At 44.9% G+C, this 13,066-nt stretch overlaps 1 protein-coding gene across 5 annotated transcripts in view; it reads right to left on the reverse strand.

Moving 5' to 3' along the window:
• Window positions 1-1,299: 1,299 nt before the first annotated feature.
• The window catches only part of LOC142488051 (uncharacterized), a 311,597-nt gene continuing 299,830 nt past the window's right edge, over window positions 1,300-13,066 (reverse strand). For 4 of the 5 annotated variants that reach the window (XM_075588413.1, XM_075588410.1, XM_075588409.1 and 1 more), the window contains one exon: window positions 1,300-4,072. In XM_075588413.1, coding sequence (XP_075444528.1) covers window positions 2,103-4,072 — 1,970 coding nt within the window. In that variant the 3' untranslated portion in view covers window positions 1,300-2,102. Of the gene's footprint in view, window positions 4,073-12,021; window positions 12,185-13,066 lie in introns of those variants that run through there. The other variant, XM_075588414.1, reaches the window with a different exon arrangement.

Below are 13,066 nucleotides of genomic sequence, written 5' to 3' on the forward strand. Positions count from 1 at the left end.
AATCACACTGCTCATTCCTAAATCTTTTTCTCAGCGTCTCCCCTGCTGAAATCTCTCTCCTTGCTTCATATCAAATCCTGTAACACACACAATTCTCCTCCTCACTGTTAAGGCTTTACACTCTTCTGCTTCTCCTTACATCTCAGCCCTAATTTCTTGCTGTACTGTACATCATCCCAACTCTTGCATTGTGCTCAAGGATGTCTTCTCTCTACCCCTATCGTATCTAAAGCCCTCTCCCGCCTTAAACCTTTCTCACTGACTGCCCCACACCTCTGGAATGCCCTTCCCCACAGTTTCCGACTAGCACCCTCTCTATCCACCTTTAAGACCCACCTGCTTAACGAAGCAAATGAGTAGCTCCATGGCTGATAATTTACAACTCATACATAAACCTTGGCTCCCTGCAGACACACTTACCAGAACGCCCTCCTACTGTCTCTGTACGTTCTTCCTACCAACCAATTAGATTGTAAGCCCTTTGGAGCAGGGTCTCCTTTTCCTAAATGTTACTTTTATGTCTGAAGCACTTCTTCCCATTATGTTTTATTTGTATTATTTGTTATTTATATGATTGTCACGTGTATTAGTGCTGTGAAGCGCTATGTAAATAAAGACATAGATACAGATACTTACCCTGTGTAAACACTTGGGTGACAAGGTTTTATTACTGAGAAATATTTTATCCACTCTGCACATGGGAAAGGTTTCTCCCCTGTGTAAATGCTCTGGTGTCTGAGGACTTTCCTATTACGGAACTGATTATGGTGTAATCCCCATGTATGAATTGTTTGGTGTGTGCTGAGGTGCCTCTCAGGGCTGAAATGTTTCCCAAATTCTGTACAATTAAAAAGTTATTCCCTTGTGTAAATCTGCTGGTGTAACAAGGGGTCCTACTTTGTATAAAATGGTTTACCACACTCTGAACAAGCAAATTATTTCCCCTGTGAGAATCATGTGGTGTGTGAGGTCATTCATCCAAGAAACGTTTTTCCTATACTCTGTCCATGTGAAAGGCCTCTCCCTGCATGAATTTGTTGGTTTGTGAAGAGATGACCCTTAACACTGAATTGTTTCCCACACTGAACCAGCAAATGGTTTCTCCACTTAAAATACTTGGGTGTGACAGGAGGTCACACTTTGTACTGAATTGTTTCCAACACCCTGAACTAGGGTTAGACAATAACAAAAATACTTCCCACCATAAAAGAGTATTAAGTAATTTATCGTGATAATATTCAGCAATATATTAATACCAAATAGAAAAGCAAAAAAGCAAAAGTCCTCAAAATGTTCAAGGTCATTTATTGTGAAACATATTTCTTATACAAATGCATTTCGTTCTTAATACAATGTAAAAAAGCAAATATATTTTAATAATAAAAATTGTTTCAATGATAATGTTACACTAACTACACCCAAACTAAAGACCCCTTTCTTCACCATTTTATTGTTATTTATAAAATGTGTTACCAGGAAGTAATACATTGAGAGTTACCTCGTTTTAGCTCGTTATGAGCTCTAACGGAGCAGCTAGCAGACGCGCATTCACTCTTTGACAAAGGGACACCAGTCCCGAAACGCGTCAGAGTGTTCTCTGTACTCCTCATGACCACGAAATAAAGGTTTTTAATTGCACCGGTTTGCAGCCCCCTTACTCACGCTGGCAGTGCTCCGCCGTCGGATCCCACGGGACCACCCACCATCTACTTCACTCACTGGCGTGATGCACGCATTCATTTGAATCCGGATCAGGTGTTTCACTGAGGCTCCGGTACAAGACTCATTCCAAGGTACGTACATTGGTTTATTGGGGATTTATACAGTGCCTTTATGGCATATATAGAGTTCTGTGTCATTCCTCCAATACTACCTGTACACCGGTTTGCTTATATGCCACAGTGAGCCTCACACAGCTTTATATATGCACAAGTGACTCAATGAATTGCGACTAAGGACTTTATTTATTTGATACCACAAACAGCTGAGCCCTGAACACTGGGATCATATCCCATATATATAACATACCCTACTTTGAACAATCACATATTTTATCTCATGTGTGTAAGGAGGCTGATCCTCTGTGAAAAGCTTTCCCCACACTATGTACATGGAAATGGTTTCTTCCGTGTATGAATCCTGTGGTGGGAGAGGAGGTGGCTCATTTGTGAAAAGCTTTTCCCACACTCTGTACATGTGAATGGTTTCTCCCCTGTATGTATCCTCTGGTGTCTGAGGAGGTTGTTCTTAATACAGAATTGTTTCCCACACTCTACACATGTGAATAATTTCTCTCCTGTATGAATCCTCTGGTGTCTGAGGAGACGGCTCTTAACTGTAAATTGTTTCCCACACTCTGTACATGTGAAGGGGTTCTCCCATGAATGATTCCGCTCATGGATGAGGAGAGCTGCCTTTGTACAAAAGCTTTTACTACACTCTGTACATGTGAATGGTTTCTCTCCTGTATGAGTCATATGGTGTCTGAGGAGGCTTCTCTTAATACTGAATCGTTTCCCACACTCTGTACATGGGAATGGTTTCTCCCCTGTATGAATCCGCTCATGGATGAGGAGATCTTTCTTCACAGAAAAGCTTTTACTACACTCTGTACATGTGAATGGTTTCTCTCCAGTATGAGTCATCTGGTGTTTGAGGAGTTGGCTCTTAGTAATGAATCGTTTCCCACACTCTGTACATGTGAATGGTTTCTCCCCTGTATGAGTCATCAGGTGTATGAGGAGACTGCTCTTAGAACAGAATTGTTTCCCACACTCTGTACATGTGAATAGTTTCTCCCCTGTATGAGTCATCTGGTGTTTGAAGAGGTTTCTCTTAATACTGAATCGTTTCCCACACTCTGTACATGTGAATGGTTTCTCTCCTGTATGAGTCATCAGGTGCGTGAGGAGCTGGCTCTTAATACTGAATCGTTTCCCACACTCTGTACATGTGAATGGTTTTTCTCTTGTATGAATCCTCTGGTGTATGAGGAGATTGCTCTTAAATGGGAATTGTTTCCCACACTCTGTACATGTGAATAGTTTCTCCCCTGTATGAATCCGCTCATGGTTTAGGAGCTCTCTCTTGCGATAAAAACTTTTACTGCACTCTCTACATGTGAATAGTTTCTTCCCTGTATGAATCCGCTCATGGTTGAGGAGATCCGTCTTCTGAGAAAAGCTTTTACTACACTCTGTACATGTGAATGGTTTCTCTCCTGTATGAACCCTTTGGTGTCTGAGGAGGGTGCTCTTGGTACTTAACTGTTTCCCACACACTGTACAAGTAAAAGGAGTCACTGCTGTCTGAATCATCTGGCGTGGAAGTTTCTCTTTTGTATGAGTCATCTGGTGTTTGAAGAGGTTTCTCTTAATACTGAATCGTTTCCCACACTCTGTACATGTGAATGGTTTTTCTCCTGTATGAGTCATCTGGTGTCTGAGGAGGTTTCCCTTAATACTAAATTTTTTCCCACACTCTGTACATGTGAATGGTTTTTCTCCTGTATGAGTTATCTGGTGTCTGAGGAGGTGGCCCTTAGTACTGAATTGTTTCCCACACTCTGTACATGTGAATGGTTTCTCCCCTGTATGAACCCTCTGATGATTGAGGAGGGTCCTCTTAGTACCTAACTGTTTCCCACACACTGTACAAGTAAAAGGAGTCACTGCTGTCTGAATCATCTGGTGTGAAAGAAGTTTCCCCTTCAGTGAGAAACTGCTCCCACCATTTGTACATGTAAAGGTTTGCTCTCTAGTGGGGACACAAAGGTGTGTGAGCAGGTCCCTGTCCAGTGAGAAGCTTTTGCCACACTGACAACAGAGAAAAGGCTGAGCACCACGGCTTCTTCTTGCATCTCTCGCATACCTTTTGCTGGACCCATATTTAGAGTCCGTCTCTGCTGTGTGCTGTACAAGGTCTGTAAATTCATCATCATGTGGCACTGGTTCCTTGTATGTGTCCAAAATGTGGCAGGATTCATTGTTTTTTGGCACTTCTGGGCTGCGAGGAGTCAGACAGCTTCTGGATGTATCAGAGCTCAAGTTCTGTTCCTCATTCAGGCCGTTCTCTAACAGAAGTAAACAAAAAAGACAGAACAAATGTTTTCAATCTGTAAATCAAATTATTGAACGCAAATTACAAATCCAAAACACTGAAGAATTTATTTCACCAATACTTAATTAACTAAATATTCTCTTCACCCAGGGTTTTACAATTGTGGCACATGGACATCCAGTGGCCCCTAATGACTGTGGTGGTTCCCGAAGGCCTGAAATGTATTTGTAGCAGCTCTCACAGTGAAATCATTGACACATATATAACTTGTATTTATTACTGTATGCGTTATTTAAGGATACATGTACATCCTCCAAATAATTAACACTGAAACTGTCCATTAGAAGTAAAGTTAAGGAACTCCTGGTCTATCATATTAGTGCGTTAATAATATCAACTAAACCAGACAGCAACCTATAGTGTGAAGATACTGTAGTTGCCCATGTATGTATGTCTTTATTTATATAAGGCCCGCAGTGTACTCGGCGCTTTACAGCAGAAACAATACAGTACAGGGAATTATAATACAATAAGTGCAACAAACACAATCAGACAATAGGAACGGAAATCCCTGCCCTGGAGAGCTTACAATCTAAGTGATGCAGTGAGTACACTGCCCATGTAATCTTCTGCCATAAGACCCACATAAACTAAACTGCTCCATTTTGTGTCATATTTTGTCAGTCACAAATACTATTCATATAATTTCCCAAGCACGCGGCCTTGGTGTAATATTTGACTCCTCTCTTTCCTTCTCCTCTCACATTCAAAACAAAGAAAAAAGGAGCACTGCAGAAAAGAAGAACTGGAGGCAAAAGCAGAAAAAATAAAAGAGTTATTGAGACACAGCCCAAGTTAAAAGAGAAACCTCCAACGCGTTTCTCACCATGGGCACATTATCAAAGAGTGGTTTCCTGAATCTAGAGAGTGTCTAACGCCTGTATGCCCGCAGACCTGGCCAGTCCCCAGTACTGAGGTGGGTAAGGGTATAACACGCACCCACAGCAGTGAGGGCGTGCCCGGAGTGTGGTAAGGTGGGTTGCCGGGCCTGGTGAGAAAGGGTTAACGAGGTGCCTGCTGCGTCCGGGGTGCCAGAAGTCCAAAGGTAAATGTCCAAGTGCCGTGGGTCAGGGGCAGGAGATAGCAGCGTAGTGAGGTCCAAAGCAGAGTTCAGGGATAGCGAGGTACACGTAGTCAAACAAGAGTCGAGATCAAATCCAAAGGTATCAAACAGGGGCAGGGACAGGATCAAGAGCTGTAACAGAGAACAGAGCTTGGCATAGACAACTGCACAACAGGAGTCACAGAAGTACTATGCAGAGCGAGGAAGGAGAGGGCAGACAGGGGTTATAAATGCAGGAGGGCCAATGGTAGCGAGGGGTGGAGCGGAGGCCTGTCTGAGTGAACACAGGGATAGGTCCAGGTATGCAGGGTGTGGGTCAGGCAGGTGTGTAGTGGAAATCACCTCCAGCCGATGCAGGGCGGAGCCAGCGGCACAGGAGGGCAGGTAAGAGGATCGTGTGCGCACACACACTAAGATTGCCGTGCGCGCGCCCCGGCGGCGTGTGGAGGAGTGTAGCACGTGCCGCGGAGGGGCATGGCGCCCGGACAGAGGAGGTAAGGAGCCAACGGGGAGGGGGACCGGAGCCAGTGGGTGCACTGAGAGCCGAGGTGACGGGAACCCGCTGAGAGGCGTGTGTCCTCCAAACCCTTACAGTGTCACGTTATAGGCACTCCCCGCCGGAAACACTGCCTACCTGTATCCCAGGTAAAAACGTCCCATGGGAACAAAACAGTCCGGGGAAAATGTAACCACGGAAAGAAGGCAGTATAACTGTGGGGGAGAAATCCAGCAAAAGGACACAATAAAGAATACAATAACAATAAACTTACATAGACTCATAAGGACAATACAAATTAAATGAAAAAGCATAAAATGTAAAAATGGATAGGATGTGGAGAGAATAAAATTATTTAAATTAAATTAACTAACACCAAATAATATAATATAATCACGTAATAATATACATATAATAAATGTAAACTCAACTACCAAGGCAAAGAACAATTTGAATCTTGATAAGGGGAAATACATAATGAATAAGATGTAAATAAATAAACCACACTGAGAAAATTGCCACATTAAGGATACATGTCTACATATGTATCTCAATGATAGAAACAAATGTATATGAAACACACACAGTATTATATAACCTGAGAATGGGCAAAGGAATAATATAGCTTAGAGCAAATGTTTTAGGTCCCATTCTGTATTAATCCCAAAAGGGGATAGAGTATTAAGTGAGTGGGTCCAAAACATCTCACGCTGATTAAGCTGTTTAATTCTATCACCCCCCTCGTATAGGAACAGGTATAGATTCAATCCCTTCGTGTAGGAACAGGTATAGATTCAATCCCCTCGTGTAGGAACAGGTATAGATTCAATCCCCTCGTGTAGGGACAGGTATAGATTCAATCCCCTCGTGTACGAACAGGTATAGATTCAATCCCCGCGTGTAGGAACAGGTATAGATTCAATCCCTTCGTGTAGGAACAGGTATAGATTCAATCCCCTCGTGTAGGGACAGGTATAGATTCAATCCCCTCGTCTACGAACAGGTATAGATTCAATCCCCTCGTGTAGGGACAGGTATAGATTCAATAGCTGAAAAATGAAAGGTGGACAAGTTTCCCAATGTACAATTTGTAAAATGTTTGGAAACTGGGAGCATCTGATCTAGTTTTTTAATAGACGAATGTGCTCCATAATTCTGACCTTCACTGGTCTGATTGTCCGCCCAACGAATCCTCGACCACAACCGCAGGTCAAGTAATAAATCACAAAATTACAATGAATAAAAACTGGAATTGTGTGTGTTTTCTTACTTTGTACAATAGATAGATTTGATAAGATTGGCATAGCAACAAATACAACAATTACCACATTAAAAAAAAAAAAAAAAGCGTATTAAATTTGATTCATGAACACGGTCTGACCTGGAGGAAAATAAACTAGGCGAAAGATAGTTTGCCAAGGATTTAGCCTTCCTAAATACAAATCTTGGTCCTTGTTCAATTGGCTCTAAGGTCTTCCTCCAAGGTGAGCACTTCCCAATGTTTCTGGATGATTGAGCGGATTTGATCTATGCCATGTAATAAACAGCGGATTGGACCCTTCGGGAGTGCCCTGGTCTCTCCTTGATTTAACCCTCTGCCTAGAACCTGTCGAACCATAAGACAGTAACTCAGCATGAGTACAGAGTTTGGCATTCATGTAGGCCTCCTCTGTAACCCCTGTTCTGCAGCCCCTGACAGAAAATCTGTTTGCCAATTCGGTGGCCTGTTGATGAAAAGAATCCTCGTTAGAGCAAAGCCGCCTCAGGCGGAGGAATTGGCCCTTGGGTATACCACGGATGAGTGACCTGGGGTGATTGCTATCCGCTTTAAGAAAGGTATTCCTGGAATTTTGTTTCCTATAAATGTCAATCTGTATTTCTCCTGTAACGCCAATAAATAAAGTGATATCTAAATAATTAATGTGATTAATATGGGGTTCATAAGTAAAGTTAAGATTCAACATATTGGAATTAAGTATATTAATGAAAGTGTCCAGTGAATGTGAATCCCCTTCCCAAATCATAATCGGGTTATCAATATAACGCTTGTAAAAAATAATATGATGCCGAAAAGGATTAGAATCACCAAAAATAAATGTGGATTCCCAGAGACCCATAAAAAGATTAGCATACGACGGGGCAAAGGAGGTACCCATAGCCGTACCCAGTGTCTGCAAGTAAAACTGTGACTCAAATAAAAAATAATTGTGAGTCAATAAAAATGTGATGGAATCTAACTTAATAAAGTGAAAAACGTGATAAATTCTGTGACTTAGTCCCAGGATATTAGGCAGCTTTCTGCCTGATTTAGGTTAGAAAGTGCAGGAATAGTGCAAAAGGATCCATCCCACAGCTTCACATTTACTCAGGCTGGTGGATGGAAAGTCCAGGCCACAGTTTACAATGAGTCTGGTTCTCTCTCACCTGCTCTCCTAATTACAGAAACAGGTATATATGGCAGCTAGCCGTGCTGCTTCATTCTCTCTTCTAGAGCCTGGGCGTATCGCTGCTCCCCTGTATCCAGTTCGGGGAGGATGCCCCCTTCAAGTAACAGAACTCTGCTATCCAGGCTGAGAGTGGTCACAAGTATGGAGGTGCAGTGAGAGATGTGTGGGGGAGAAGGGGGTCTGAGACCCATCATGGAGGCAGCCTCTGATGGAGTGAGAGGATTAAGGCGGCTGAGAAGTGCTGCAAAGGGAAAGAAATGTTTGTCTGAAAAGGCAGAGATGAAAGTGAAAACAGAGCTAAGCAAAATGAAGAAACTAAGGAAAAAGAAAGCAGAGAGCAGAGCTGCAAAAATGGAAGAGACCATGAGTAGTGTGTCCTCAGATGAGGCACCTGAGAGTTCCAATTCCCTAACACAGGGGCGGAGTAGCAGTTTGAAGGGAAGCCAAAAGCTATACCTGAGAGAGGGGAGGAAAGATGATGCAACAGTTAACCCCTTCAGTGTCCGCAAGATCCAATACTACTCCCAAGGGAGCAGCAGCTGGAGCAGCAAAGGGTGGGTCTCGCAAACACAGGCCCCAGAGACCAGCAGAGCAGAGATGCAAGAAACAGCAGCTCACACCCCTGAGCATGGTGTCCCTGGCACAGACTATGTGATTAGTGAGACCTCACTGTCAGAAAGCAATCTGGGTGATACAGACAATGCAGAAGTGGTCATATCACAGAGCAGCCAGAGTGCAGAAAACACTGCAGAGCTGGCACTACCAGAGGGCAGCCAGAGTGTTGCAAACACTGCAGAAGTTGCATCATCAGAGGGGTGCCATGAAATCACTGAACCTGCACAAGGGCTACCAATTAGCCTCAAGAAAGCACAACCTGTGCACAGTGCGGGGGAGGGAGGAATGCAGAGAGGAGCTGCATCTGTTACCTGTGCAGCCTCAGGAAAAACCATTACAGAGGAACCACTAGCCACAGATGGTGCAGCACAGAAGCAACAAGCAGCCGGTGCAGCACAGAGGCCACCAGCCGCCACGGGTGTTGCAGCACAGAGACCACCAGCAGCCACGGCTGGTGCAGCACAGAGACCACCAGCAGCCACAGACTGTGCAGCACAGAGGCCACCAGCAGCCACGGACGGTGCAGCACAGAGGAGCATCCCAGGAGAAGCTGGAGAGAGACCAGAGAGAGCATGGAGAGGTGCAAGTCCAGGGTCCAGCAGTTACCCCCAGTTCCCAAGCCCCACTGCCAAGCGGATAAATGTGGCGAGACTGCGATATACTGGGGATATTCCTGATAAATGTTTCATTGGTAAAGTCCTTTTGAAGGAATCTATGGGGTTTGAGGCCTCAGACATTTTTGCATTCATACACACCCCAGGTAACAGGGAGTATGACATAAGCTTCAAAAGGGGGGATTTGCTAGAAGCTTTCTGGCACAGATTTCAGGACTTGAAATTCACACTTCTGTGGAAAGACTTTGTTGCCATCCCTGTAAGTTGTCCTACAAAAAAACTGGTGACTGTAATTTTTCGCAACGAAGCTGTTGCTAAACAAGACATTCGTTATTGGTTGCAGAGCCAATGTACCTTGCTGTCTGATCTGGGGAAAATAGAAGAGGAGACCTGGGAAGGAGGGTGGGTGTGGACTGGGGGTTGGAGGTGCAAAGTAAAGCTGTGGGAAAGATTTGGTGTGCCTCACCACCTCCCAAATTCCCTCTTCATTGGGGGAGACAGAGGGGTCTGTTTTTACAGTGGCCAGCACAGGTTTTGCTTCAAATGTGGGTCCAATAGGCATTTGAGTGCAAACTGTGATAAGATCAGGTGCAGCCAGTGTGGGGTTCTGGGGCATAATCGTTCTGTATGTCCTAATACTGTACTGTGTAACTTGTGTGGGGGACAGGGTCACTCTTTTAGGGAGTGTCCTGAGGCGGCGCATAATAACAGGACACTGAGACAGCCCTAGTAGAGGAGACCCAGATAAATGAGTTTGGTGCCATGGAGTTATCCTTTGAGCAGGAGGAGCAGCAGGAGCCAGCAAGAAGAGAGGTAGAAGGGGAGCAGGGGCCAGCAGCGGCAGGCGGGGAGCAGGGGCCAGCAGCGGCAGGAGGGGAGCAGGGGACAGCAGCGGCAGGAGGGGAGCAGGGGCCAGCAGCGGCAGGAGGGGAGCAGGGGCCAGCAGCGGCAGGCGGGGAGCAGGGGCCAGCACCGGCAGGAGGGGAGCAGGGGACAGCAGCGGCAGGAGGGGAGCAGAGGACAGCAGCGGCAGGCGGGGAGCAGGGGACAGCAGCGGCAGGCGGGGAGCAGGGGCCAGCAGCGGCAGGAGGGGAGCAGGGGCCAGCAGCAGCAGGCGGGGAGCAGGGGACAGCAGAGACAGGAGGGGAGCAGGGGACAGCAGAGACAGGAGGGGAGCAGGGGCCAGCAGCGGCAGGAGGGGAGCAGGGGACAGCAGAGACAGGAGGGGAGCAGGGCCCAGCAGCGGCAGGAGGGGAGCAGGGGACAGCAGAGACAGGAGGGGAGCAGGGGCCAGCAGCGGCAGGAGGGGAGCAGGGGACAGCAGAGACAGGAGGGGAGCAGGGGCCAGCAGCGGCAGGAGGGGAGCAGGGGACAGCAGCGGCAGGAGGGGAGCAGGGGCCAGCAGCGGCAGGAGGGGAGCAGGGGCCAGCAGCGGCAGGAGGGGAGCAGGGGCCAGCAGCGGCAGGAGGGGAGCAGGGGCCAGCAGCGGCAGGAGGGGAGCAGGGGCCAGCAGCGGCAGGAGGGGAGCAGGGGCCAGCAGCGGCAGGCGGGGAGCAGGGGCCAGCAGCGGCAGGAGGGGAGCAGGGGCCAGCAGAGACAGGAGGGGAGCAAGAGCCAAAAGGGGAGGGATGGGAGCATGTAACTAAAGCAAAGAAAAAGGCCAAAGGCAGAGGTCACACTGGGGAGTTACAGTCATCAGGGATACCAACCTCAAATACCTATGATGCATTGTCTTGGGGGAATACTATGGATGCAATAGAGGAAGGTGGAACAGAATCCCTCAAATGTGAGGGGGAAAAGGAGGGAATAGCACTGTAAAAAAAAATAAAAGATGTGTCCGCCCACTGACCCCGCACAGCCTATAAGGTTTTGCACTGTGAATGTAACAGTGTTAGAACCGCTCCTCCCGAGGTGTTACTTTTGGGGAATTGAAAAAATGGGATTATGATATTTTTTTACAGGAAACTAGATTGATTTCAGCATCTGGCATCTTTAATTCTAAAAGACATTGGAAAGAGGGGGCTTCCTTTTGGTCTATTGGGCCTGATTCTTATGATGGTGTCGGGTTTTTATTTAAGATTGCACATTTTCAATGCATAAAATTTGTTGAAATTTCACCAGGTGTTTGGGTTTGCTTCTACATATCTGGGTGTTAACACCAGCACCCTGAGAGTGATCAATGCCACCATTTTGTATCACCTTTGGATATCAAGAGTTCTTGTGTCAGTAAATAATAAAGTACTTTCTGAGGAGGAAACATTGCAAGGGATGTGTAAGGTTAAAAACTGTATCTGCCAGCTCTGTTCTTTTCAGGGACTGAACAGGTTAAAATAAATATGTGTCAAGCTTTATTTTCGCAAGAAGACTAGATGGTAAAAGTATTTCAGCTTTAGACCAGCTGTCCCAGGATATCTATTACATAAGAAACAAGATTATAAGAAACAAGACCTCTAGTCTTGTTTCTGACCCCATTAGTAGTTATTGACCTTTTATCCCTATTTCTACTAATTTAGGCCAGATGATATATGTCATTTTAGATGTATGATCTATACATTGGAACTGAATTTGTAACAGATGTATGAAATTGACACACGATGTATTGTCCTTGCCTTTTGTATAAATATTCCTCTCTTGGCATATTAAAACCAGAGGTGATGACTCGGCTACCTTGTGTGCATTGAGTCTTTGCTTCTCCGAGCTCGACTATCATATCTGAGACCAGAAGCATATAGCAGCTGCGTGATGAATCTCCCCGGGTCGAGTAGAAGAAGTTGCCTGCTCTAAGGTCTGGTCAGGTAGACTGGACCTAACAAATGGTGTCAGAAGTGGGATTTGCACAGAAAAAAGGTGAGAAAAACATTTTTTATTGTTTCTCACCGTTTCTCTGCGAATCTAAAGAACCTAAATTTTATAGGGCAGAAGAATCGAGAGTTTGAGTCTCCGATTTATATAACAAAGGGTTGGAGTCCCAATTGTTTAATTGAGAATCGAGAGTTTGAGTCTCCGATTTATATAACAAAGGGTTGGAGTCCCATTTGTTTAATTGAAACGGGCTGTACTGATATGGTGTCTCAGATATGATGGTAATTTAGGATAAGCTAATAATTGTTTAGGTTAAGATATTAAGAATGATAAGACTAACCTTATTGTATGCTTGTTAAGATAAAATTCCTTTATAAATTGTTTATGGGATTATAGGTATACTGTATGAAGAAATGTACTGTAGGATGAGTTAAAATAACCCTTATGGATGAATGCAGTGTGGCATAGGTGCCTCAATTAACTCTCAAGCACAGCAACAAAACTGGGAAGATAAAAGATTTTTTTTTTGTGTCTGTCTCCCTCTCACGTTGCCTGCATGTATAAGCTGCTCTAGCCCCCACCTTTTTTTCCCCCAGTGATTTGTTACACAGGAAAGGAACAGGAATGTTGAAGACAGAGAAGAAAAAAAAGAGAGAGACAAGAATTAGAAAGTTGAAATAATAAGAATTTTGTTTTATAGGACGAGTTACAGAGATGGTTTTCTTTTTGTTGAAATGTTGTTAGCAAGTCAGCAGAGCTCTTAGGAGAGAGAAAGACAGAAACATATAATTTTTCCAATTTAATTTTAAGACATGCAAACCCAAATTATTTGTGCCACATTAACCAAGTATGAGTGTATATTAAGTTGAATTAATAATATTTTCCCGTCTGAATTGAAAAGTGGAAAACA

This window comes from Ascaphus truei, chromosome 2 (genome assembly GCF_040206685.1).
Source record: "Ascaphus truei isolate aAscTru1 chromosome 2, aAscTru1.hap1, whole genome shotgun sequence".
Taxonomy (NCBI): Eukaryota; Metazoa; Chordata; class Amphibia; order Anura; family Ascaphidae; genus Ascaphus; species Ascaphus truei.